Below are 27,809 nucleotides of genomic sequence, written 5' to 3' on the forward strand. Positions count from 1 at the left end.
TTGGCAACAACATTATAGGTCTTTCCAAGTCTGCTAAATTTCTAGGAGTGACCTTGGACAGCAAACTCAACTTCAATGAACATATCATCAACACCACCAAAAAAGCCACGGCATCCCTCATGCAATGTCGAAGAGCTGTCGGCCCCACATGGGGTATGAGCCCCAAAACATGCAAATGGATGTACACTGCTGTCATCCGTCCAATCCTATCCTACTGCTGTAGTATATGGATCAGGGCCACTCAAACGGACTATAACGCGAAGAAACTCAAACGTGTTCAGGCATTGGCACTCAGAATGATGTCTGGTGCCATGCCAAGCACACCTTTTATCGCATTTAATCACCTCACCAACACTTCTGACATCATACTGTTCCTGCAAGGCGAAGCAGCAAAGGGTGCGGCCAGGCTACAAGCTTATGGCAGCCTCACTCTTGAAACTATCGCCTTCAGGAAGGGAACTATCAAAAATCATACCACTATCAACAAACAATTCATGGCAGACCTCATTATCCCACCTAGAGCAACGAGAGACCTAACAACACCAACCATGATGCTGGGACGGCACTTCACCGTCACAACTCCTGGAGCCGATACCACTGAATACGGGTATATGGCCCCCAGAATATAGGTGGCCCCCAAAATATAGGTCATGTTAGTGGATACAGTTCTAACCAAGATAAGCGATACTAATGGGATCTGTTACTGCTAGGTTGGAGTAAAACATGTAACTAATGTTTCTGGATAAAAATTTTGGACCTACATGAGGTATTTTGGTATATTTGGTCATGACAGCGAAAAATTTAAACGATGTTGTCATTTTCTAGAGGGGTAAATATGGCGAAAAATTGTCATGACAAAAATCTGTCCAACACATGCCATTAAGACTACTGGTATGAGTATAAGTATTATTTTAAGCTATCTTTTCATCGAGACATCTGCAAACTGACAATTTGGAAAAAAGTTATGGCCATCACAATTTTACGGGCCCCCAGAATATAGGTCCATACGACCCCCAGAATATAGGTTGGTCAAAAACCCTGAACATGCCCAAAACCATGCTGTGGGATGCTCTACTTGTAGCTACTAGTCTCCTGAACCCACATATCAAGTTTTATCAAAATTGGATAAAAATTGGCCGAGTTATGGGATAAAAACAAAAACCATATGCCCATATTTGGGCATACGCACCTAATTTGATCGATTTTGGTCCATAAATTGGTCAAATATCAATATTTTTGAATGAAACCAACTTTATATGGAAGGTAAGCATATATTACACATTCTCTATGATTATCAGCTCAACATCTACCTAACTGTGGATTCTGTGTTAAAATAATCGCAAAAAATGAACAAAATCGCCCATATCTCAAACTGACTTAGCTCAAAACAATAGAATTCAATAGGTTTTCAATATTTTCACATGAAATTTTCAGAATCAACGTAGAATTGTCTCATGACCCTAAGTTTTGGGACAGAATTTTGAGTTAGGCCTTTAAAAAAATTTGGCGGCCAAAAATGTCTGATTTACAGTCATTGAGGTGCACATTGTATTGATACAGATAAAAACAGCCCCCTCAATCATATCTAGGGACACTCCTTCAATCTTATTTAAGTATTTAGTTAAGATCCCTACTAAATGAGTGCATGAATGCTTTTTAACTAGTAAAATTAAAGATTTTACTCATTACGGGTATATGGCCCCCAGAATATAGGTTTTAAAAAAAAAATAGCGACCAAGATTCTGCATTTTCTCTGTCACCCTGAGCATTAAGGAATGTGGGGTAGTGATGAGAAACAGTTAAAGAACATATGCTGAAGAGATGGCATCATCAAAATGTATGAAGGTGGAGTATTTGAGGACGATTTTTGCATACCTATATTCTGGGGGCCGTAGTTTTTGATTTTTTGCTATTAAGTATACTCTAAACCATTTCAATTTAGTATCTGGAGCCATTGGCATCATCAATACAGTCTCAGCAACATATTCTGACTGCATATAACTGTCTGTGACAATTTTAGAACAACTTAGGAACAGATGTTTGGACCTATATTCTGGGGGCCCTGTTAAAAAATGGTATTTTTACAGGTGAAAAAAAAGTACACTTAAAAACCTAATAATTATTTTCAACTACCCAAGAAACATTTAAAGGGTTATTATGTACATATTTACAGCCCTAAACATGCTTAGAAGTAGTTTTAACACCTGTTTCTAAGTGCTCAAAAAACGACCTATATTCTGGGGGCCATATACCCGTATAGAAATTCACTTCAAAACACCATTGACAACATTACCAGTGAAACGATCACCTGCTACACTGACGGGTCACTCAAAGACTCAGGATGCGGGGCTGGCTATATCATCATTCATCACAACTGACAACAATAACACCACCCTTGAAGAAAGATCATTCAAGCTCCCTGATTATTGCACTGTTTACCAAACAGAGCTCACCGCCATCATTGAAGCTTGCAAATATCTCTCTACCTATACCAACACACATATCATCATATGGTCTGACAGTCTCTCATCTATACAAGCTATTTCTGCGCTTTCAACGCGGAGTAGAACTACAAGAGACTGTTACGACTCTCTTAATGCACTCGGATCCAACAACACGCTAGAGATACGATGGATTGCAGCACACATCGGATTGTGGGGGAACGAAAAAGCACATGAGCTGGCCAAGCTTGGTACAATCAGTGAATCCACTTTGAAGTGTCCAGTTCCACAATCCTACATCAAGCGTCAAATCGACAACAAAGTCAACAGACTGAATCAGGAAACTTGGTTAACTGACGGTCCCAGACACACCAAACTGACACTCGGCCACAAGCATGCCAAAATCATCAAAAACCTCAACACTACACTCAGCAAAAACAGACAAGATTACAGAACTGCAGTTCACCTCATCACGGGTCACTGCGGCTTAAACAAACACCTTCACACCATTTGCAAATCAAACACCAGTGCTTGTCCTATGTGCGGCGACGGAGAGGAAACTGTCTCACACTTCCTTGGACAGTGTCCGGCTATTGCCCAAATTAGAGGTCAATATTTCCAGGACTACTACCTCTCTGTCAATGACATATTCAACAACCAACACATCACCACAATTTTCAATTTCGCAAACCGCACCAGACGCTTAATTGTGCCGGAAGAGCTGGATCAGACCAGGGTGACTTAAAGTATTATCTCATATGCTGTCTCGTCTCGTTTTACTTTTCCAAACCCAGCTGGCATTTAAGCGTATCATTTTGACTCATATAACATCTTACACCATCCTCCACCAATCACTCTGATTTCACCGGCAACCTTCCCCAAGGTTGCCACACCCCAGAGGTAGGCAGAGCATCTCAATGCTATCCTCTCGTGGGCTATCTTGGCCCAGCCTCTCTAAAAAGTTTTGATGTACCATGCTCACCATTATTAAGCCCCCTCCCGGTTGCAACATTGCCATGTTACGCAAATAATTGCAGCGCTAACGAAATATTTGCCATCTTAGCAAAATATGCGCCGTGTTATGATGTATTTGCCAGGCTGCGCGTGATGATGCAAACATTTCCTAAGGAGGCAAATATTACGTTAGGAAAATGCGCATTCTTAGCAAAATATTTGCCAAACGGTCTGACCGCGTTGCACGCTCCTTTTTAGTTTGTTAACGCGAGAATGAAATCTTCGCATTGTTAGCAAAATATTCGCCTCCTTATAATTTATTTGCGCGAGAGTTAAATCTCCGCTTTCTTAGCAAAATATTCGCCACCTTATAATTTATTTGCGCGAGAGTTAAATCTAAGCTTTCTTAGCAAAATATTCGCCACCTTATAATTTATTTGCGGGAGAGTTAAATCTACGCTTTCTTAGCAAAATATTTGCCGCCTTATAATTTATTTGCGGGAGAGTTAAATCTACGCTTTCTTAACAAAATATTTGCCGCCTTATGTTTTACAAATACATGTCCTTATAGTTATGTTTAAACTACTCATGTTAACATATTGGTATATTGATTTAATATTTGTTGAACTGGAAGGCACGGTAATTGAACTTTAGCTCTTTATACACTGAAGTACACCAAGAAGCTACCTATCAATCTTTAAGTTCAAAGTTGTTATAGTGTTAGCAGTTAAAACTTTGAACTTCATCCCGTTTCAAATTTCAAACTTCAGTACGAATTATTGCACTTATGCGCCGGACGCCGGTTATACTTATAACGAGGTCCAGAACACACGCTTAAAGTTAATGTGTGTTTATTTACCAATTATGACCTATGACCTATACTTTACTCCGCTAGAAACAATAAAATTCAAGGAAATTGGACACTAGGGAAGCTACCTAGCGAACTTTAGTGTTAGAAATAGAACTTAGAGCTTCAGTGCGTCCATATCGCGCGTTTCAAACCACAGCACGTGAATCAATAGAGCAATAGGTAATGCCGGATATAATGAGCTGGCACACACGTTGAATAATGTATGATTATATTCATTTTCCCATTGTAGTATGTTCTCATGCACTATAACTAACAACTAAGTGCTGTGCATCATGCGAAGGACAACTTCGAAGTCTTTTTAGAACCTGAACATTACCGGAACTAAAGTTGACCTGAACTAAAGTCAACTACTGAACACGCACTGAAGTCCACCAGGGGAATATATTGAAACATCTAATCTGACGAACTAAAGTCGTCCGATGAAGTCATTGTGCGCTTCAGCTAACACAATTTATTATTATCACCTGGCCTCACATATTGGAATTATGCTAAAAACTAGTAAAAAGTGAAAGCGATCATGATGTGTAGGTACGACACCGACTTTACGTTTAATTTTAACACAATACATTGATCAATCAATATGATTGCAACCAGGTACCGATCACATATTAATATATTATTAAGAGGTAGTAAGATTTAAATATTGACACAATTATGTATGTAGTTTGTAAGCTATTCGATTATCTTGGGATCATGTTTTTTGTCCATTTTTGTCCATGTGCTACCAAATATTTTCAAGGTAGACAAAAATAGGGTGGACAGAAATGGACAAAAATGGACAAAATGGACAACAAATTTCAAAATACACGGAAATAGTCTGAGACAAAAGGGGAACTCGCTAGCTTTTTGGGTTAGACGATGTCTAAAACATTTAGCTTCTAGGGTGTTTTGGGCCACACCCTTTTCTAGAGCTTTTCAGTTGCTCAAATTTTTTCCCGATCCATGACTCAAGTGCCAAAGGCACAAAAGAGTCAAGAACAAGGATTAGCAAACGAGGTTTTTTTTTCGTATTATAATATGGTAGCTTGCAACCATCGTGTGTACACACATACATGCCAATATGTCGCCCACGTTCCTAACTAGACTGTGCAAAGTTATTTTGCGCGATGTTCTGAATTAAATAATTGTTAATGTTCCAAAAACACATCCGTTGTCTCATAGAATCCAAAAAGGACAGGACATAGGCGGACATTGGCGGACATGTCACCCCCCCCCCCCCCCCCCCCATACACTGTACCCTACTGGGGAAATACAGATTATATATAAATATTAAGTCTAATGGTGGATACTGCCATGAATACAAATTCTGCGGTTCTATTGCTTCAAAAAAGTGGAAACTGATTCATAAATTCAATTTGAATGACAAATTAACGATTTTTACCATAAAAGCAGCCATATTAATGATATATTTTTCTACAGGTAGAAAAAAGGATATACTATGATAACGCCTTTAGTATATAATATTATATTTTTCACTTTGCAGTAAATATTGAAATGAGCTAAAAGCCCACTAAATTCCAATGTTTCAGAAAGATATGGATACTGCAGTCGAAGAGAAGATAATTAATGAAGAGTACAAGATATGGAAAAAGAATACCCCATTTCTGTGAGCAGTTTATACCTATCATATCCTTGTGTAGTACATAGAATACTACATGCGTGATGTTATTATTTAAAGAATGTATTACACGTATTGTTATTGTTATTGTTGTTATTGTTGTTATTGTTGTAATTGTTGTTATTGTTCTTATTGTTGTTATTGCTGTTATTGTTGTTATTGTTGTTATTGTTGTTATTGTTGTTATTGTTGTTATTGTTGTTATTGTTGTTATTGTTGTTATTGTTGTTATTGTTGTTATTGTTGTTATTGTTGTTATTGTTGTTATTGTTGTTATTGTTTCAGGTACGACTTCATGTTGACATACTCGCTCGAGTGGCCCTCACTCACCTGTCAGTGGATGCCTCAGCTCAACAGGTAATATTATACAGTAATTATACAGTAATTGTCTTAGTAGCAGTGCCGTAATTATACAGTAACTAGTGTAACTCGTGCCTACGGCCGGGACTTCACTATCGCAGTTGAAATGCAAAAATTAAAACCCGCCTATTAAATTCGGAACCACGCATAATGCAAAAATATGAACTCATTCAGTCCAAACAGACGGTAATTTTATTCTGAGTGCCCCCTAATAAGCTTATAGTAAATTTACTATGAGGTGCCACGTCCACCTCATATAATATCCAAAACTTTTTCTCTACTATCTTTTTACAATAGTAGGGAAAAAATCAACTAGTGAGCTTAACAAATTAAAATTGCAACCTTTATGAACTAGTAGCAACCGATAATGGGCATTTTACTCCCTTATAAAAAATCAGGACATTATTTATAAAACACCCTATAGTGTGGGACATGTCACCCCCTATATTGTGGGACATGTTAGGCCCCCCGCCCTATATTGTGGGACATGTCACCCCCCCTATATTGTTGGACATGTTAGGCCCCCCCTATATTGTGGGACATGTCATCCCCTATATTGTGGGACATGTCACCCCCTATATTGTGGGACATGTCATCCCCTATATTGTGGGACATGTCACCCCTCTATATTGTGGGACATGTCACCCCCTATATTGTGGGACATGTCACCCCCCTATATTGTGGGACATGTCACCCCCCTATATTGTGGGACATGTCACCCCCTATATTGTGGGACATGTCATCCCCTATATTGTGGGACATGTCACCCCCCTATATTGTGGGACATGTCATCCCCTATATTGTGGGACATGTCACCCCCCCTATATTGTGGGACATGTCACCCCCCCCCCCATATATTGTAGGACATGTCACCCCCCTATATTGTGGGACATGTCACCCCCCTATATTGTGGGACATGTCACCCCCTATATAGTGGGACATGTCACCCCCTATATTGTGGGACATGTCACCCCCCTATATTGTGGGACATGTCACCTCCTATATTGTGGGACATGTCTTCCCCTATATTGTGGGACATGTCACCCCCCTATATTGTGGGACATGTCACCCCCCTATATTGTGGGACTTTTCACCCCTCTATATTGTGGGACATGTCACCCCTCTATATTGTGGGACATGTCACCCCCCTATATTGTGGGACATGTCATCCCCTATATTGTGGGACATGTCACCCCCTATATTGTGGGACATGTCACCCCCTATATTGTGGGACATATCACCCCCTTTATTGTGGGACATGTCATCCCCTATATTGTGGGACATGTCACCCCCCCCCCTATATTGTGGGACATGTCACCCCCTATATTGTGGGACATATCAGTTATCACCCCCTTTATTGTGGGACATGTCATCCCCTATATTGTGGGACATGTCACCCCCTTATATTGTGGGACATGTCACCCCCCTATATTGTGGAACATGTCACCCCTCTATATTGTGGGACATGTCACCCCCTATATTGTGGGACATGTCACCCCCCTTTATTGTGGGACATGTCACCCCCCTTTATTGTGGGACATGTCACCCCTCTATATTTTGGGACATGTCACCCCTCTATATTGTGGGACATGTCATCCCCTATATTGTGGGACATGCCACCCCCCCTATATTGTGGGACATGTCACCCCCCTATATTGTGGGACATATCACCCCCTATATTGTGGGACATGTCATCCCCTATATTGTGGGACATGTCACCCCCCTATATTGTGGGACATGTCACCCCCTATATTGTGGGACATATCACCCCCTATATTGTGGGACATGTCATCCCCTATATTGTGGGACATGTCACCCCCCCTATATTGTGGGACATGTCACCCCCCTATATTTTGGGACATGTCACCCCCCCTATATTGTGGGACATGTCACCCCCCCCCTATATTGTGGGACATGTCACCCCCCCCCCCTATATTGTGATATCATAATTCCAATTATAACACCATATTATGTTTCTGTAGATATTTTTGGAGTTAATGAGATTGCCTGTATTAAATAGTTATGAATATTAATTTAGTGTGTTTCAGACTAGATGGTAAAGACAATACAGTACACAGACTTATACTGGGAACACACACGTAAGTGTAACTTTGTAACATGTCACTATTATATTAGTATAGTAGTATAGTAGGTAGTAGTATAGTAGGTAATCACTAAAAACTGTCAGCTTTATTGGGCTGATAAGACACATTTAAAAATCTAACTTTTTGGTATATATTGATACAAAAGTATTGGAAGTAGTCATGGAAGCATGAAAACGATATATTAAAGTCTTTACAATGTGAAATGAAGAAGAAGATAAATATTGAATGTAAGTTTAAAAACACATCTGGATAATGGTGAAGAGTTACTTAAGTTTTTTAAGTAATAGTCAGGGCGAACCCCCCCCCCCCCCCCCCCCCCCCTTAAGTAATAGTCGTACAGCGAATAGAATATTAGAGTGTTATGATTTTAAAACATTGTATACTTATAAATCAAGAGGCTTGCATATAATGAACATATTGACACGGGTGCAGAGTTGAGTCTGTACGGAACCTAGTAGTTTCAGATCCTTGTTTAACTTGCCGTACAGCAAGGTCATCCACTACTTTAGCCCGGCGAGGCACATAACTCCCTCTACAACTCCATGACAAATGTTTCATATATACTAGCCGAGTTCACAAGTTATATCCTTGTGTTTGAGAAGAGCTCGTTAGAACTGCTTCCTTTCCCTTCAGTATCCCACAGTCTCTCGAGTTTCGTAACTGCCAGAGAACTCTCTTAAACAATTACTAGACTCGGTGATTATAAATCAAGAGACTTGCATATAATGAACATATTGACACGGGTGCAGAGTTCAGTCTGTACGGAACCTAGTAGTTTCAGATCCTTGTTTAACTTGCCGTACAGCAAGGTCATCCACTACTATAGCCCGGCGAGGCACATAACTCCCTCTTCAACTCCATGACAAATGTTTCATATATACTAGCCGAGTTCACAAGTTATATCCTTGTGTTTGAGAAGAGCTCGTTAGAACTGCTTCCTTTCCCTTCAGTATCCCACAGTCTCTCGAATTTCGTAACTGCCAGAGAACTCTCTTAAACAATTACTAGACTCGGTGATTATACATCAAGAGGCTTGCATATAATGAACATATTGACACGGGTGCAGAGTTGAGTCTGTACGGAACCTAGTAGTTTCAGATCCTTGTTTAACTTGCCGTACAGCAAGGTCATCCACTACTTTAGCCCGGCGAGGCACATAACTCCCTCTACAACTCCATGACAAATGTTTCATATATACTAGCCGAGTTCACAAGTTATATCCTTGTGTTTGAGAAGAGCTCGTTAGAACTGCTTCCTTTCCCTTCAGTATCCCACAGTCTCTCGAGTTTCGTAACTGCCAGAGAACTCTCTTAAACAATTACTAGACTCGGTGATTATAAATCAAGAGGCTTGCATATAATGAACATATTGACACGGGTGCAGAGTTGAGTCTGTACGGAACCTAGTAGTTTCAGTATATTCCACATGATGATCTTTTTGATACAATTTGCTGTTTAATTGATATCATATTTGATTCAAAAAGTGTTCATTTTGTGATAATTTAAAGCGTTACGTGTGTCGTGGTATAATGATTAAAAAATAGTGGATTTTGTTTTATTTTAGTCGTGATAATATTAAAGAGTTATTAAGATATTTTATAATATTTTATAATAAGATTTTATAATATAATATTTGTTAAACTTAAAGGTAATCTTACTATTATATAATATAGTAAGATTACTATATCTTACTATATATAAAGCGAGACGATATATATATATATATATTTATTTATCCGCACCATTTTACTGACACCACGGCATCAACTTTAACACGGGTTTCCGCAAAAACCGTACAAGATATAAAACTGAAACTTTTTTAACTGATTCAAATGCTTTAATGGCCTTCAAATCAGCATGAAAAAATCGAAAATCGGCCAAGGAATAAGAATTTTAGTACCCAAAATTTGGACCCCCAAGTGGTGTCAAAAACGCGAATTAAATAGGTAATAATTATTTTTACTGGGAGACTTTAGGGTAGGAAACTGATCCGGCCACCAAAGAGCCTTGACACCAGTCTTAAAGGTTTGACGGGTTCCTGCTAGTATATATAAAGCGAGACGATATAATATATACATATTATTATATATGTTTAATGTTTATCCATATCATTTTACTGACACCAGGGTATCAACTTTAACGCGACTTTCCGCAAAAACCGTAAAAGATATAATACAACTGAAACTTTTTTGACTTGGTCAAATGCTTTAATTGATTTCGAATCAGCATGAAAAAATAAAGAAATGGCCATGGAATAAGAATTTTAGTGCCCAAAATTTGTACCCCCAAGTGGTGTCAAAAACGCGAATTAAATAGGTAATAATTATTTCAGTCTCTAACTCTTGAACCATTCGTTATTAAAGAGATCATTAAAAGACAGTCTAAAAGTAGATAACTAGCTTCCTCTTTCAGTCCTTCCTTTCTTTCTTTCTTTCTTTTTTCCCTTTTTCCTTTCCGCCTTTTTTTCTATTCCAGCTTTGGATCTGTGACGGATGTGATAGATTTCTTGCAGTCACTTTTCTCCCTACATGGGCTCCCGGCCGTGCGTCCATGTAGGAGCCGTGGGGCCTCCCGAGTGATAGGGTTACAGTGACTGCTAGTAGGGAAAGTATGAAAGCTATATCAGTAGACACAATTACCGAACACAGGGCATTGGCTCGACCTCCAAGACAGGGTATCTGCGAGGACCCTGGTCGTAATCAGCTCTGCACAGTTTCAGTGTATCCAGATGCCTGAAATCTTGGACACTGCCTACGTACGGGGTAGACAGCTGCATATATATTGATATCATGTGGTACTATTACAACAATCTCTGTTTGATATGCAGATGTTATCGCGATTAGATAACTTAGTTGGTGTGTGTTTGTGTGTTTGTGTAAACATTGTTGATAAGCGAACCACGTCAGTCATTATAGAAATGTATTGATAGTATGAAGGTCTGCACACTGAAAGATACAATTGATAGTATGAAGGTCTGCACACTGAAAGATACAATTGATAGTATGAAGGTCTGCACATTGAAAGATACAATTGATAGTATGAAGGGCTGCACACTGAAAGATACAATTGATAGTATGAAGGGCTGCACACTGAAAGATACAATTGATAGTATGAAGGTCTGCACACTGAAAGATACAATTGATAGTATGAAGGTCTGCACACTGAAAGATACAATTGATAGTATGAAGGTCTGCACACTGAAAGATACAATTGATAGTATGAAGGTCTGCACACTGAAAGATACAATTGATAGTATGAAGGTCTGCACACTGAAAGATACAATTGATAGTATGAAGGGCTGCACACTGAAAGATACAATTGATAGTATGAAGGGCTGCACACTGAAAGATACAATTGATAGTATGAAGGGCTGCACACTGAAAGATACAATTGATAGTATGAAGGTCTGCACACTGAAAGATACAATTGATAGTATGAAGGTCTGCACACTGAAAGATACAATTGATAGTATGAAGGTCTGCACACTGAAAGATACAATTGATAGTATGAAGGTCTGCACACTGAAAGATACAATTGATAGTATGAAGGTCTGCACACTGAAAGATACAATTGATAGTATGAAGGGCTGCACACTGAAGGATACAATTGATAGTATGAAGGGCTGCACACTGAAGGATACAATTGATAGTATGAAGGTCTGCACACTGAAAGATACAATTGATAGTATGAAGGGCTGCACACTGAAAGATACAATTGATAGTATGAAGGTCTGCACACTGAAAGATACAATTGATAGTATGAAGGGCTGCACACTGAAAGATACAATTGATAGTATGAAGGGCTGCACACTGAAAGATACAATTGATAGTATGAAGGTCTGCACACTGAAAGATACAATTGATAGTATGAAGGTCTGCACACTGAAAGATACAATTGATAGTAGGAAGGTCTGCACACTGAAAGATACAATTGATAGTATGAAGGTCTGCACACTGAAAGATACAATTGATAGTATGAAGGGCTGCACACTGAAAGATACAATTGATAGTATGAAGGGCTGCACACTGAAAGATACAATTGATAGTATGAAGGTCTGCACACTGAAAGATACAATTGATAGTATGAAGGTCTGCACACTGAAAGATACAATTGATAGTATGAAGGTCTGCACACTGAAAGATACAATTGATAGTATGAAGGGCTGCACACTGAAAGATACAATTGATGGGGGGCATCAACCTCATAAATACCTATATTATTCCCTCCGATTTCAAAATAGGTATGTAGACCGTGTATATTTATGGTTATTTAAAGGTTTTGTTGTTTTTATTCTGCATGGACAGAATATATTGGGGAACTCTGTAATCTGTCAATAGAAACATATTGCACGGTTAACAGTAAAAACACAGTTGAAAGAAACGCACGATTAACAATTATACAATTTACACGGGTAGCACACAAATGAAAGCTCTTCTAAACAGAGGCGCCTCTGCTCCTAAACAGAGGCGCCTCTGCTTCTAAACAGAGGCGCCTCTGCTTCTAAACAGAGGCGCCTCTGCTTCTAAACAGAGGCGCCTCTGCTCCTAAACAGAGGCGCCTCTGCTCCTAAACAGAGGCGCCTCTGCTTCTAAACAGAGGCGCCTCTGCTTCTTAACAGAGGCGCCTCTGCTTCTAAACAGAGGCGCCTCTGCTCCTAAACAGAGGCGCCTCTGCTCCTAAACAGAGGCGCCTCTGCTTCTAAACAGAGGCGCCTCTGCTGCTTAACAGAGGCGCCTCTGCTTCTAAACAGAGGCGCCTCTGCTTCTAAACAGTGGCGCCTCTGCTTCTAAACAGAGGCGCCTCTGCTTCTTAACAGAGGCGCCTCTGCTTCTGAACAGAGGCGCCTCTGCTCCTAAACAGAGGCGCCTCTGCTTCTAAACAGAGGCGCCTCTGCTTCTAAACAGAGGCGCCTCTGCTCCTAAACAGAGGCGCCTCTGCTTCTAAATAGAGGCGCCTCTGCTTCTAAACAGAGGCGCCTCTGCTTCTAAACAGAGGCGCCTCTGCTTCTAAACAGAGGCGCCTCTGCTCCTAAACAGAGGCGCCTCTGCTTCTAAACAGAGGCGCCTCTGCTTCTAAACAGAGGCGCCTCTGCTTCTAAACAGAGGCGCCTCTGCTCCTAAACAGAGGCGCCTCTGCTTCTAAACAGAGGCGCCTCTGCTTCTGAACAGAGGCGCCTCTGCTCCTAAACAGAGGCGCCTCTGCTTCTAAACAGAGGCGCCTCTGCTTCTAAACAGAGGCGCCTCTGCTTCTAAACAGAGGCGCCTCTGCTCCTAAACAGAGGCGCCTCTGCTTCTAAACAGAGGCGCCTCTGCTTCTAAACAGAGGCGCCTCTGCTTCTAAACAGTGGCGCCTCTGCTTCTAAACAGAGGCGCCTCTGCTTCTGAACAGAGGCGCCTCTGCTCCTAAACAGAGGCGCCTCTGCTCCTAAACAGAGGCGCCTCTGCTTCTAAACAGAGGCGCCTCTGCTCCTAAACAGAGGCGCCTCTGCTTCTAAACAGAGGCGCCTCTGCTTCTAAACAGAGGCGCCTCTGCTTCTAAACAGAGGCGCCTCTGCTCCTAAACAGAGGCGCCTCTGCTTCTAAACAGAGGTGCCTCTGCTTCTAAACAGAGGTGCCTCTGCTTCTAAACAGAGGCGCCTCTGCTTCTTAACAGAGGCGCCTCTGCTTCTAAACAGAGGCGCCTCTGCTCCTAAACAGAGGCGCCTCTGCTTCTAAACAGAGGCGCCTCTGCTTCTAAACAGAGGCGCCTCTGCTGCTTAACAGAGGCGCCTCTGCTTCTAAACAGTGGCGCCTCTGCTTCTAAACAGAGGCGCCTCTGCTTCTTAACAGAGGCGCCTCTGCTTCTTAACAGAGGCGCCTCTGCTTCTAAACAGAGGTGCCTCTGCTTCTAAACAGAGGCGCCTCTGCTTCTTAACAGAGGCGCCTCTGCTTCTAAACAGAGGCGCCTCTGCTCCTAAACAGAGGCGCCTCTGCTTCTAAACAGAGGCGCCTCTGCTTCTAAACAGAGGCGCCTCTGCTGCTTAACAGAGGCGCCTCTGCTTCTAAACAGAGGCGCCTCTGCTCCTAAACAGAGGCGCCTCTGCTCCTAAACAGAGGCGCCTCTGCTCCTAAACAGAGGCGCCTCTGCTTCTAAACAGAGGCGCCTCTGCTTCTAAACAGAGGCGCACAGTCTTCTCGTTCATGATCAGGATCCCAGCGGCATGAAATGAAATGAAATAAAATGAACACTCGATCCATTGCAGAAGATCCACAGGAGAAATATCTCCAAATTGGCGGTTTCTAGCGGAACGCAGGCATATATTTCGAGATCAGACTAATAGATTTTCTTTAAACTTTCCAGATAGTTACATGGCTATAAGACGTCTTATAGCCGTGTAAGTTTAAAGAAAATTCTGTCGGTCAGTTCTCGAGAAAATCAAAAATATACTCACTAAGTTATTCACTAAAACACTCGATTTTCGAACTTTTTATTTGGAACAGATTTGTCGAATTCAAGGAAACGTCTTCTGGAACAGTGTAGTGGATTTGTAGTGGATTTCACAGGTGTAGTGGTTTTGTGTTCCGGGTAGGTGGAACATGTTTTGGTGATTAGTAGTACGTGACCCAAACCATCAGAAAAACCTAGTTTCGACATCTTGACCCACTCAGGCTACTCCCGAGCAAAATCCACTACAAAATCGCACACACATTTCTGGGAAACGTCTTCTGGAACAGTAGAGTTGATGAATCCAGATTTTTGGAACATTTTTGGAACATTTTTGGAACATGTGCCAAAATTGTGCCAAAAGTGTGCCATGCATTTATTTGCCCTAATAAGCTCTAAATAGTGCCAAAAATAATTGTAAATGATGGATATAGTTGCAAGCTAGGTCTAAGGGCCATCGAAAGTAGCATAACATTACCCAGGTTCATGGAATGAACGAAAATGAACAAAAATGAATATTGTCCTAAAAATGCTCAGAACGGTTTAAAATTGGTCGGAAAGTGTTTATATTAGTCCTAGGACCACTCAAACCAAGTTTGGGAATCACTGCATGTCTAGAACCGATGTTACCTATGTTCCAAAATGTTCCAATTTTGTCACAATAATCCTCCTGAGAATCCAGATTTTTGGAACATGGGCACATCGAAGTATTGGCTGTATTTAAGTGCTGGGAAGCCTCAATTCGGTTTTCTAAGATGGATATAGGTAAAAACTAGGCCTAAGAGCCATCAAAACTCAAATAACATTACCCAGGTTCATGGAATGAACGAAAATGAACAAAAATGAATATTGTCCTAAAAATGCTCAGAACGGTTTAAAATTGGTCGGAAAGTGTTTATATTAGTCCTAGGACCACTCAAACCAAGTTTGGGAATCACTGCATGTCTAGAACCGATGTTACCAATGTTCCAAAATGTTCCAATTTTGTCACAATAATCCTCCTGAGAATCCAGATTTTTGGAACATGGGCACATCGAAGTATTGGCTGTATTTAAGTGCTGGGAAGCCTCAATTCGGTTTTCTAAGATGGATATAGGTAAAAACTAGGCCTAAGAGCCATCAAAACTCAAACAACATTACCCAGGTTCATGGAATGAACGAAAATGAACAAAAATGAATATTGTCCTAAAAATGCTCAGAACGATTTAAAATTGGTCGGAAAGTGTTTATATTAGTCCTAGGACCACTCAAACCAAGTTTGGGAATCACTGCATGTCTAGAACCGATGTTACCAATGTTCCAAAATGTTCCAATTTTGTCACAATAATCCTCCTGAGAATCCAGATTTTTGGAACATGGGCACATCGAAGTATTGGCTGTATTTAAGTGCTGGGAAGCCTCAATTCGGTTTTCTAAGATGGATATAGGTAAAAACTAGGCCTAAGAGCCATCAAAACTCAAACAACATTACCCAGGTTCATGGAATGAACGAAAATGAACAAAAATGAATATTGTCCTAAAAATGCTCAGAACGGTTTAAAATTGGTCGGAAAGTGTTTATATTAGTCCTAGGACCACTCAAACCAAGTTTGGGAATCACTGCATGTCTAGAACCGATGTTACCAATGTTCCAAAATGTTCCAATTCGAGTGGTCTTAGGACCAATACAAACACTTTCCGACCAATTTTAAACCGCTCTGAGCAATTCCAAAGAGTTTATGAAAGAGTCATAAGGCCAATCAACAGACTATTCATTTACTGTACTGTTAAGATGGTTCGGTATTCTGCACCCCTCGTATCGGTTCTGGCCATAAACAGTCACACAGTCACACAATGTACACCCTATATTTAGATCACATCAGTTTCATTTGTATCACATCACTTCGTGTAATAGATGTGTGGAAGCAAATAAAGATGTGATCTGAATAAGGTGATCCGAGCGTAGCAAGGTTATCCGATCTTATTTGGTGTGATCGGATGTAGAGGCGTAAGATCAGATCAGGTCATCAGCAATAGGATTAACTTAGCAAGCTTGTTAATGAATAAGAAGAGAATAAATAGATAATTAAGTTATACAAATCATTTTCCCTCTCTGTTAACCACAACAACTACAACGACAATGAATCCCTTCACTAAATTGATGAGCCTACCTCTTTATCTACCAGTTCAAAGAAGCACCAGCAGTCCACCTCACTCAACCAACCCCTTCACCAGCAATCTTCATCCCTCAACCAACTCATTCACCACCAGCCTACCTAACGCAACCAACCCCTTCACCAGCAACCTACCTCGCTCAACCAACCCTTTCACCCGCAACCTTCATCCCTCAACGAACAAATACATCAATATATTGGGGGATTATTAAAACCAAAATAGTTGCCCAATAAAATAATTTCTGCCTTCTCTTGGAGGTACGTGTGCTAATTGTACATAATTCTGAATGCAACTTTAAGACTCTGTTGGACGAAAATATTGACTCTTTGCCACCATTTTCTTACCATTCTGAGCGCTTTAAGGAAAATTTTCATTTTTGTTCATTTTCGTTCATTCCATGAACCTGGGTAATGTTATTTGACTTTTGATGGCTCTTAGACCTAGTTTTTACCTATATCCATCTTAGAAAACCGAATTGAGGCTTCCCAGCACATAAATACAGCCAATACTTCGATGTGCCCATGTTCCAAAAATCTGGATTCTCAGGAGGATTATTGTGCCAAAATTGGAACATTTTGGAACATTGGTAACATCGGTTCTAGACATGCAGTGATTCCCAAACTTGGTTTGAGTGGTCCTAGGACTAATATAAACACTTTCCGACCAATTTTAAACCGTTCTGAGCATTTTTAGGACAATATTCATTTTTGTTCATTTTCGTTCATTCCATGAACCTGGGTAATGTTGTTTGAGTTTTGATGGCTCTTAGGCCTAGTTTTTACCTATATCCATCTTAGAAAACCGAATTGAGGCTTCCCAGCACTTAAATACAGCCAATACTTCGATGTGCCCATGTTCCAAAAATCTGGATTCTCAGGAGGATTATTGTGACAAAATTGGAACATTTTGGAACATAGGTAACATCGGTTCTAGACATGCAGTGATTCCCAAACTTGGTTTGAGTGGTCCTAGGACTAATATAAACACTTTCCGACCAATTTTAAACCGTTCTGTCTGAGCATTTTTAGGACAATATTCATTTTTGTTCATTTTCGTTCATTCCACGAACCTGGGTAATGTTATTTGAGTTTTGATGGCTCTTAGGCCTAGTTTTTACCTATATCCATCTTAGAAAACCGAATTGAGGCTTCCCAGCACTTAAATACAGCCAATACTTCGATGTGCCCATGTTCCAAAAATCTGGATTCTCAGGAGGATTATTGTGCCAAAATTGGAACATTTTGGAACATTGGTAACATCGGTTCTAGACATGCAGTGATTCCCAAACTTGGTTTGAGTGGTCCTAGGACTAATATAAACACTTTCCGACCAATTTTAAACCGTTCTGAGCATTTTTAGGACAATATTAATTTTTGTTCATTTTCGTTCATTCCATGAACCTGGGTAATGTTATTTGAGTTTTGATGGCTCTTAGGCCTAGTTTTTACCTATATCCATCTTAGAAAACCGAATTGAGGCTTCCCAGCACTTAAATACAGCCAATACTTCGATGTGCCCATGTTCCAAAAATCTGGATTCTCAGGAGGATTATTGTGCCAAAATTGGAACATTTTGGAACATTGGTAACATCGGTTCTAGACATGCAGTGATTCCCAAACTTGGTTTGAGTGGTCCTAGGACTAATATAAACACTTTCCGACCAATTTTAAACCGTTCTGAGCATTTTTAGGACAATATTCATTTTTGTTCATTTTCGTTCATTCCATGAACCTGGGTAATGTTATTTGAGTTTTGATGGCTCTTAGGCCTAGTTTTTACCTATATCCATCTTAGAAAACCGAATTGAGGCTTCCCAGCACTTAAATACAGCCAATACTTCGATGTGCCCATGTTCCAAAAATCTGGATTCTCAGGAGGATTATTGTGCCAAAATTGGAACATTTTGGAACATTGGTAACATCGGTTCTAGACATGCAGTGATTCCCAAACTTGGTTTGAGTGGTCCTAGGACTAATATAAACACTTTCCGACCAATTTTAAACCGTTCTGAGCATTTTTAGGACAATATTAATTTTTGTTCATTTTCGTTCATTCCATGAACCTGGGTAATGTTATTTGAGTTTTGATGGCTCTTAGGCCTAGTTTTTACCTATATCCATCTTAGAAAACCGAATTGAGGCTTCCCAGCACTTAAATACAGCCAATACTTCGATGTGCCCATGTTCCAAAAATCTGGATTCTCAGGAGGATTATTGTGCCAAAATTGGAACATTTTGGAACATTGGTAACATCGGTTCTAGACATGCAGTGATTCCCAAACTTGGTTTGAGTGGTCCTAGGACTAATATAAACACTTTCCGACCAATTTTAAACCGTTCTGAGCATTTTTAGGACAATATTCATTTTTGTTCATTTTCGTTCATTCCATGAACCTGGGTAATGTTATTTGAGTTTTGATGGCTCTTAGGCCTAGTTTTTACCTATATCCATCTTAGAAAACCGAATTGAGGCTTCCCAGCACTTAAATACAGCCAATACTTCGATGTGCCCATGTTCCAAAAATCTGGATTCTCAGGAGGATTATTGTGACAAAATTGGAACATTTTGGAACATAGGTAACATCGGTTCTAGACATGCAGTGATTCCCAAACTTGGTTTGAGTGGTCCTAGGACTAATATAAACACTTTCCGACCAATTTTAAACCGTTCTGTCTGAGCATTTTTAGGACAATATTCATTTTTGTTCATTTTCGTTCATTCCATGAACCTGGGTAATGTTATTTGAGTTTTGATGGCTCTTAGGCCTAGTTTTTACCTATATCCATCTTAGAAAACCGAATTGAGGCTTCCCAGCACTTAAATACAGCCAATACTTCGATGTGCCCATGTTCCAAAAATCTGGATTCTCAGGAGGATTATTGTGCCAAAATTGGAACATTTTGGAACATTGGTAACATCGGTTCTAGACATGCAGTGATTCCCAAACTTGGTTTGAGTGGTCCTAGGACTAATATAAACACTTTCCGACCAATTTTAAACCGTTCTGAGCATTTTTAGGACAATATTCATTTTTGTTCATTTTCGTTCATTCCATGAACCTGGGTAATGTTATTTGAGTTTTGATGGCTCTTAGGCCTAGTTTTTACCTATATCCATCTTAGAAAACCGAATTGAGGCTTCCCAGCACTTAAATACAGCCAATACTTCGATGTGCCCATGTTCCAAAAATCTGGATTCTCAGGAGGATTATTGTGCCAAAATTGGAACATTTTGGAACATTGGTAACATCGGTTCTAGACATGCAGTGATTCCCAAACTTGGTTTGAGTGGTCCTAGGACTAATATAAACACTTTCCGACCAATTTTAAACCGTTCTGAGCATTTTTAGGACAATATTCATTTTTGTTCATTTTCGTTCATTCCATGAACCTGGGTAATGTTGTTTGAGTTTTGATGGCTCTTAGGCCTAGTTTTTACCTATATCCATCTTAGAAAACCGAATTGAGGCTTCCCAGCACTTAAATACAGCCAATACTTCGATGTGCCCATGTTCCAAAAATCTGGATTCTCAGGAGGATTATTGTGCCAAAATTGGAACATTTTGGAACATTGGTAACATCGGTTCTAGACATGCAGTGATTCCCAAACTTGGTTTGAGTGGTCCTAGGACTAATATAAACACTTTCCGACCAATTTTAAACCGTTCTGAGCATTTTTAGGACAATATTCATTTTTGTTCATTTTCGTTCATTCCATGAACCTGGGTAATGTTATTTGAGTTTTGATGGCTCTTAGGCCTAGTTTTTACCTATATCCATCTTAGAAAACCGAATTGAGGCTTCCCAGCACTTAAATACAGCCAATACTTCGATGTGCCCATGTTCCAAAAATCTGGATTCTCAGGAGGATTATTGTGACAAAATTGGAACATTTTGGAACATAGGTAACATCGGTTCTAGACATGCAGTGATTCCCAAACTTGGTTTGAGTGGTCCTAGGACTAATATAAACACTTTCCGACCAATTTTAAACCGTTCTGTCTGAGCATTTTTAGGACAATATTCATTTTTGTTCATTTTCGTTCATTCCATGAACCTGGGTAATGTTATTTGAGTTTTGATGGCTCTTAGGCCTAGTTTTTACCTATATCCATCTTAGAAAACCGAATTGAGGCTTCCCAGCACTTAAATACAGCCAATACTTCGATGTGCCCATGTTCCAAAAATCTGGATTCTCAGGAGGATTATTGTGCCAAAATTGGAACATTTTGGAACATTGGTAACATCGGTTCTAGACATGCAGTGATTCCCAAACTTGGTTTGAGTGGTCCTAGGACTAATATAAACACTTTCCGACCAATTTTAAACCGTTCTGAGCATTTTTAGGACAATATTAATTTTTGTTCATTTTCGTTCATTCCATGAACCTGGGTAATGTTATTTGAGTTTTGATGGCTCTTAGGCCTAGTTTTTACCTATATCCATCTTAGAAAACCGAATTGAGGCTTCCCAGCACTTAAATACAGCCAATACTTCGATGTGCCCATGTTCCAAAAATCTGGATTCTCAGGAGGATTATTGTGCCAAAATTGGAACATTTTGGAACATTGGTAACATCGGTTCTAGACATGCAGTGATTCCCAAACTTGGTTTGAGTGGTCCTAGGACTAATATAAACACTTTCCGACCAATTTTAAACCGTTCTGAGCATTTTTAGGACAATATTCATTTTTGTTCATTTTCGTTCATTCCATGAACCTGGGTAATGTTGTTTGAGTTTTGATGGCTCTTAGGCCTAGTTTTTACCTATATCCATCTTAGAAAACCGAATTGAGGCTTCCCAGCACTTAAATACAGCCAATACTTCGATGTGCCCATGTTCCAAAAATCTGGATTCTCAGGAGGATTATTGTGCCAAAATTGGAACATTTTGGAACATTGGTAACATCGGTTCTAGACATGCAGTGATTCCCAAACTTGGTTTGAGTGGTCCTAGGACTAATATAAACACTTTCCGACCAATTTTAAACCGTTCTGAGCATTTTTAGGACAATATTAATTTTTGTTCATTTTCGTTCATTCCATGAACCTGGGTAATGTTATTTGAGTTTTGATGGCTCTTAGGCCTAGTTTTTACCTATATCCATCTTAGAAAACCGAATTGAGGCTTCCCAGCACTTAAATACAGCCAATACTTCGATGTGCCCATGTTCCAAAAATCTGGATTCTCAGGAGGATTATTGTGCCAAAATTGGAACATTTTGGAACATTGTTAACATCGGTTCTAGACATGCAGTGATTCCCAAACTTGGTTTGAGTGGTCCTAGGACTAATATAAACACTTTCCGACCAATTTTAAACCGTTCTGAGCATTTTTAGGACAATATTCATTTTTGTTCATTTTCGTTCATTCCATGAACCTGGGTAATGTTGTTTGAGTTTTGATGGCTCTTAGGCCTAGTTTTTACCTATATCCATCTTAGAAAACCGAATTGAGGCTTCCCAGCACTCAAATACGGCCAATACTGCGATGTGCCCATGTTCCAAATTTATGGATTCATCTACTGGAACAGTAACAGGGAGAGCACGTTTCCTTGATTTGTGTATGCGATTTGTATGCGATTTCACCCCTGTATGCGATTTGTGTTCCGGGGTATTTGGAACAGGTTTAGGGTTTTAAATAGTTAATACCTGTCCCAAACCATCATAAAAATCAAGTTTCGACCTCCCAACCCACTCAGGCCACTCCCAGGGGCCACGCCCATCCCAAAATAGCTGAAATCCTGGTAAAATCAAGATTGAAAATCTTTACCCCCGTATGCGATTTATGTTCCGGGGTAGGTGGCCCATGTTTTAGTATAAAAATGGGTACTGCCTATCCCAAACCATCATAAAAATCAAGTTTCGACCTCCCAACCCACTCAGGCCCCTCCCAGGGGCCACACCCATCCCAAAATAGCTGAAATCCTGGTAAAATCAAGATTGAAAATCTTTACCCCCGTATGCGATTTATGTTCCGGGGTAGGTGGCCCATGTTTTAGTATAAAAATGGGTACTGCCTATCCCAAACCATCATAAAAATCAAGTTTCGACCTCCCAACCCACTCAGGCCACTCCCAGGGGCCACGCCCATCCCAAAATAGCTGAAATCCTGGTAAAATCAAGATTGAAAATCTTTACCCCCGTATGCGATTTATGTTCCGGGGTAGGTGGCCCATGTTTTAGTATAAAAATGGGTACTGCCTATCCCAAACCATCATAAAAACCAAGTTTCGACCTCTCAAACCACTCAGGCCACTCCCAGGGACCACGCCCATCCCATAATAGCTGAAATCCAGGTCAAATCCCATACAAATCCAGACTGAGAATCTTTACCCCCGTATGCGATTTATGTTCCGGGGTAGGTGGCCCATGTTTTAGTATAAAAATGGGTACTGCCTATCCCAAACCATCATAAAAACCAAGTTTCGACCTCTCAAACCACTCAGGCCACTCCCAGGGGCCACGCCCATCCCAAAATAGCTGAAATCCTGGTCAAATCCCATACAAATCCAGACTGAGAATCTTTACCCCCGTATGCGATTTATGTTCCGGGGTAGGTGGCCCATGTTTTAGTATAAAAATGGGTACTGCCTATCCCAAACCATCATAAAAACCAAGTTTCGACCTCCCAACCCACTCAGGCCACTCCCAGGGGCCACGCCCATCCCAAAATAGCTGAAATCCTGGTAAAATCAAGATTGAAAATCTTTACCCCCGTATGCGATTTATGTTCCGGGGTAGGTGGCCCATGTTTTAGTATAAGAATGGGTACTGCCTATCCCAAACCATCATAAAAATCAAGTTTCGACCTCCCAACCCACTCAGGCCCCTCCCAGGGGCCACACCCATCCCAAAATAGCTGAAATCCTGGTAAAATCAAGATTGAAAATCTTTACCCCCGTATGCGATTTATGTTCCGGGGTAGGTGGCCCATGTTTTAGTATAAAAATGGGTACTGCCTATCCCAAACCATCATAAAAATCAAGTTTCGACCTCCCAACCCACTCAGGCCACTCCCAGGGGCCACGCCCATCCCAAAATAGCTGAAATCCTGGTAAAATCAAGATTGAAAATCTTTACCCCCGTATGCGATTTATGTTCCGGGGTAGGTGGCCCATGTTTTAGTATAAAAATGGGTACTGCCTATCCCAAACCATCATAAAAATCAAGTTTCGACCTCCCAACCCACTCAGGCCCCTCCCAGGGGCCACACCCATCCCAAAATAGCTGAAATCCTGGTAAAATCAAGATTGAAAATCTTTACCCCCGTATGCGATTTATGTTCCGGGGTAGGTGGCCCATGTTTTAGTATAAAAATGGGTACTGCCTATCCCAAACCATCATAAAAATCAAGTTTCGAACTCCCAACCCACTCAGGCCACTCCCAGGGGCCACACCCATCCCAAAATAGCTGAAATCCTGGTAAAATCAAGATTGAAAATCTTTACCCCCGTATGCGATTTATGTTCCGGGGTAGGTGGCCCATGTTTTAGTATAAAAATGGGTAGTGCCTATCCCAAACCATCATAAAAACCAAGTTTCGACCTCTCAAACCACTCAGGCCACTCCCAGGGGCCACGCCCATCCCAAAATAGCTGAAATCCAGGTCAAATCCCATACAAATACAGACTGAGAATCTTTACCCCCGTATGCGATTTATGTTCCGGGGTAGGTGGCCCATGTTTTAGTATAAAAATGGGTACTGCCTATCCCAAACCATCATAAAAACCAAGTTTCGACCTCTCAAACCACTCAGGCCACTCCCAGGGGCCAAGCCCATCCCAAAATAGCTCAAATCCAGCTCAAATCCCATACAAATCCAGACTGAGAATCTTGACCCTCGTATGCGATTTATGTTCCGGGGTAGGTGGCCCATGTTTTAGTATAAAAATGGGTACTGCCTATCCCAAACCATCATAAAAACCAAGTTTCGACCTCTCAACCCACTCAGACCGCTCCCAGGGGCCACGCCCATCCCAAAATTGCTGAAATCCAGCTAAAATCCAGACTGAGAATCTTGACCCCCGTATGCGATTTATGTTCCGGGGTAGGTGGCCCATGTTTACGTATAAAAATGGGTACTGCCTATCCCAAACCATCATAAAAACCAAGTTTCGACCTTTCAACCCACTCAGGCCGCTCCTAGGGGCCACGCCCATCCCAAAATTGCTGAAATCCAGCTAAAATCCAGACTGAGAATCTTTACCCCCGTATGCGATTTATGTTCCGGGGTAGGTGGCCCATTTTTTAGTATAAAAATGGGTACTGCTTATCCCAAACCATCATAACAACCAATTTTCGACCTCTCAACTCTCTCAGGCCACTCCCAGAGGCTACGCCTATCCCAAAATAGCTGAAATTCAGGTCAAATCAAGAATGAGAATCTTTACACCTGTAGGGGATTTAAGTTCCGGGGTATTCTTTTTGGTATGACTTACTATCACCACTCATTCGAGGAATATGTTAAATCAAAGAATATTCATGTATTTTTTTCGAATGAAGGTTCATTATCGCATTTTTTAAATAGTTTTGATAATCAGATCGAGCCAAATTTTATAGGATTGTATTTGGCCATTCAAATTACGTTCGATCTGAAAAAATGAGAGTTGTAGCTTCTCAGATGTCCGAGATACGAGGCATAACGAGTTTATTCATTACGTGTGATCAGGTGATTGGATTACCTGTAGTGTAAAACAAGGTTGGCACCAGACCAGTCCTCCCGGGCGTACCAATGGTATACAGTGCCTGCTCACAAGTCTCTCACTACACACTATACTCTCAGTCGTTGTAGCGACTGACAACTGCAATAACTCACAATAACTAAGTATTGAACTCTACGTTAATACGACAATCACGATAACTTGTATTGCCAATTACTCTGATATGACTCCTACATACATGCAACCAAGTGCGGTACTGTGAATCAAAACGGTTCAAATGCTACAATTCGGTCCTAAGCTAGAGTTGAACAAAGGAAACAGTTGAATCGAGTAATAACGTTCGAATGATGAATATAAAGATATTATCAACAATCACAACTTAAACTGTGGCAAGACGGGCCACGTTGGGCGTTCTAGATCAGCGGTTAACACTTTGATTAACACGTCACCTAAAGAGCTTTTCCAGAACTAATCCTAACATGTCCAGAAATGCGTTATCGACACGCGCCACGTGATACCACGTGGTCACTTAACTACCTAAATCTACACTCATTACTAACGGTCATATTAATCACTAAATTACAATCTACACAACTGCTAAAACTACTCTAAAACTGCTGCAAACCAGCCTCCATATTACACTATATCCCCCGGGAAAATTAATCGATTTCGTCAATATCTCCAGGAGGTATTGACAAATTCGACTAAATCCCCCCCTACCTACTAAATCCTTAAAAAAATCCTAAAACTCCCTCTCAAACAACCCCCTAATAAAAATACCAACATAATCCCCGTGATGCAACTCACGCGAAAAAACTACCCTTTAAAAAATGTACACGTGCTAAGAAAATATGAAATTATAAAAATACGTGTACCATCACGTACCAAATCTGAATAACTAAAACTACACGTGAAATCTCACGTGACACAATACAAATAAATTATTAAAACTAACGTGATACACTTCACGTTACAAACTTCAACTACTTCAAAATATTTACAAAACTTGCTACCCTACTAACTGTCCTTCTCCTAAACTGTCCCTCCGATCCTACTCCCTTACTACTTTTCTGCTGTTCTGTCGAAGTCGTAGCACCGTCTACCATCCACCGTCTCTGTCCACACCACCCTTTGTTGAACACGTCCTCCACGACCATACTCCTAATCCAGGTACCGTACATCTAGGCACGAACCTACACTACAACATTATCTCCGTACACCTAGTTACAACATAACTTGCATAATTATCTCCGTACACCTAGTTACGAACATAACTTACACAATTATCTCCGTACCACCTAGTTACGAACATAAACTTACACAATTATCTCCGTACACCTAGTCACGAACATAACTTACACAATTATCTCCGTACACCTAGTTACGAACATAACTTACACAATTATCTCCGTACACCTAGTCACGAAATAACTTACACAATTATCTCCGTACACCTAGTTACGAACATAACTTACACAACTATCTCCGTACACCTAGTTACGAACATAACTTGCATAATTATCTCCGTACACCTAGTTACGAACATAACGTATACAATTATCTCCGTACACCTAGTTACGAACATAACTTACACAACTATCTCCGTACACCTAGTTACGAACATAACTTGCATAATTATTTCCGTACACCTAGTTACGGAACATAACGTATACAATTATCTCCGTACACCTAGTTACGAACTTCACATAAGTCACTGCAGACCGTCATATTTATAGATATGAAGTCAAATCATCTAGATTAAACCTTATCGGCACATGATAAATCCAGTCATCTAAAGGCAAACCTAGCATCAGGAGCGATGCTCTACCGGAATTCAAGGTGACTCACGCTCTACTCTTCTCCACGGTTCAATCAACTACTCCACCTCTAGCAAACTCTCCACTCTCCAGGGTAGCAAGCCCTTCAAAATAAAAACCATACATCACTCAACCATATCAACCGATATTAAGGACACCAGGCGAACCCTTAGCACGGCGGGAGATAAGAAATGCAACGATGACCACCTTCCACAGGTTCCAGGTAGTCTGCAAAACATGACAAATCGTCGTATCTGCCCGAGAACAGGTAGTTACTGGCATCCCTTGACCAGCAATCCTCTAAAAACCAAGTAAACTGTCCTTTACCACCTTCAATACAACACTAATTCTCGACACCGGTCTGTAGTAATCCGGCTTCTTTAATTCTGCTCTATTCCTTAGAGA

At 40.6% G+C, this 27,809-nt stretch overlaps 1 protein-coding gene across 2 annotated transcripts in view; it reads left to right on the top strand.

Moving 5' to 3' along the window:
- The window catches only part of LOC134812954 (histone-binding protein RBBP4-like), a 152,923-nt gene that overhangs the window by 83,935 nt on the left and 41,179 nt on the right, over positions 1-27,809 (top strand). For both annotated transcript variants that reach the window (XM_063820587.1, XM_063820586.1), the window contains exons 2-4: positions 5,794-5,872; positions 6,170-6,241; positions 8,293-8,343. In XM_063820587.1, coding sequence (XP_063676657.1) covers positions 5,802-5,872; positions 6,170-6,241; positions 8,293-8,343 — 194 coding nt within the window. In that variant the 5' untranslated portion in view covers positions 5,794-5,801. The remainder of the gene's footprint in view (positions 1-5,793; positions 5,873-6,169; positions 6,242-8,292; positions 8,344-27,809) is intronic.

Source organism: Bolinopsis microptera, chromosome 3, assembly GCF_026151205.1.
Source record: "Bolinopsis microptera isolate Bmic1 chromosome 3, MBARI_Bmic_1.0, whole genome shotgun sequence".
Classification (NCBI taxonomy): Eukaryota; Metazoa; Ctenophora; class Tentaculata; order Lobata; family Bolinopsidae; genus Bolinopsis; species Bolinopsis microptera.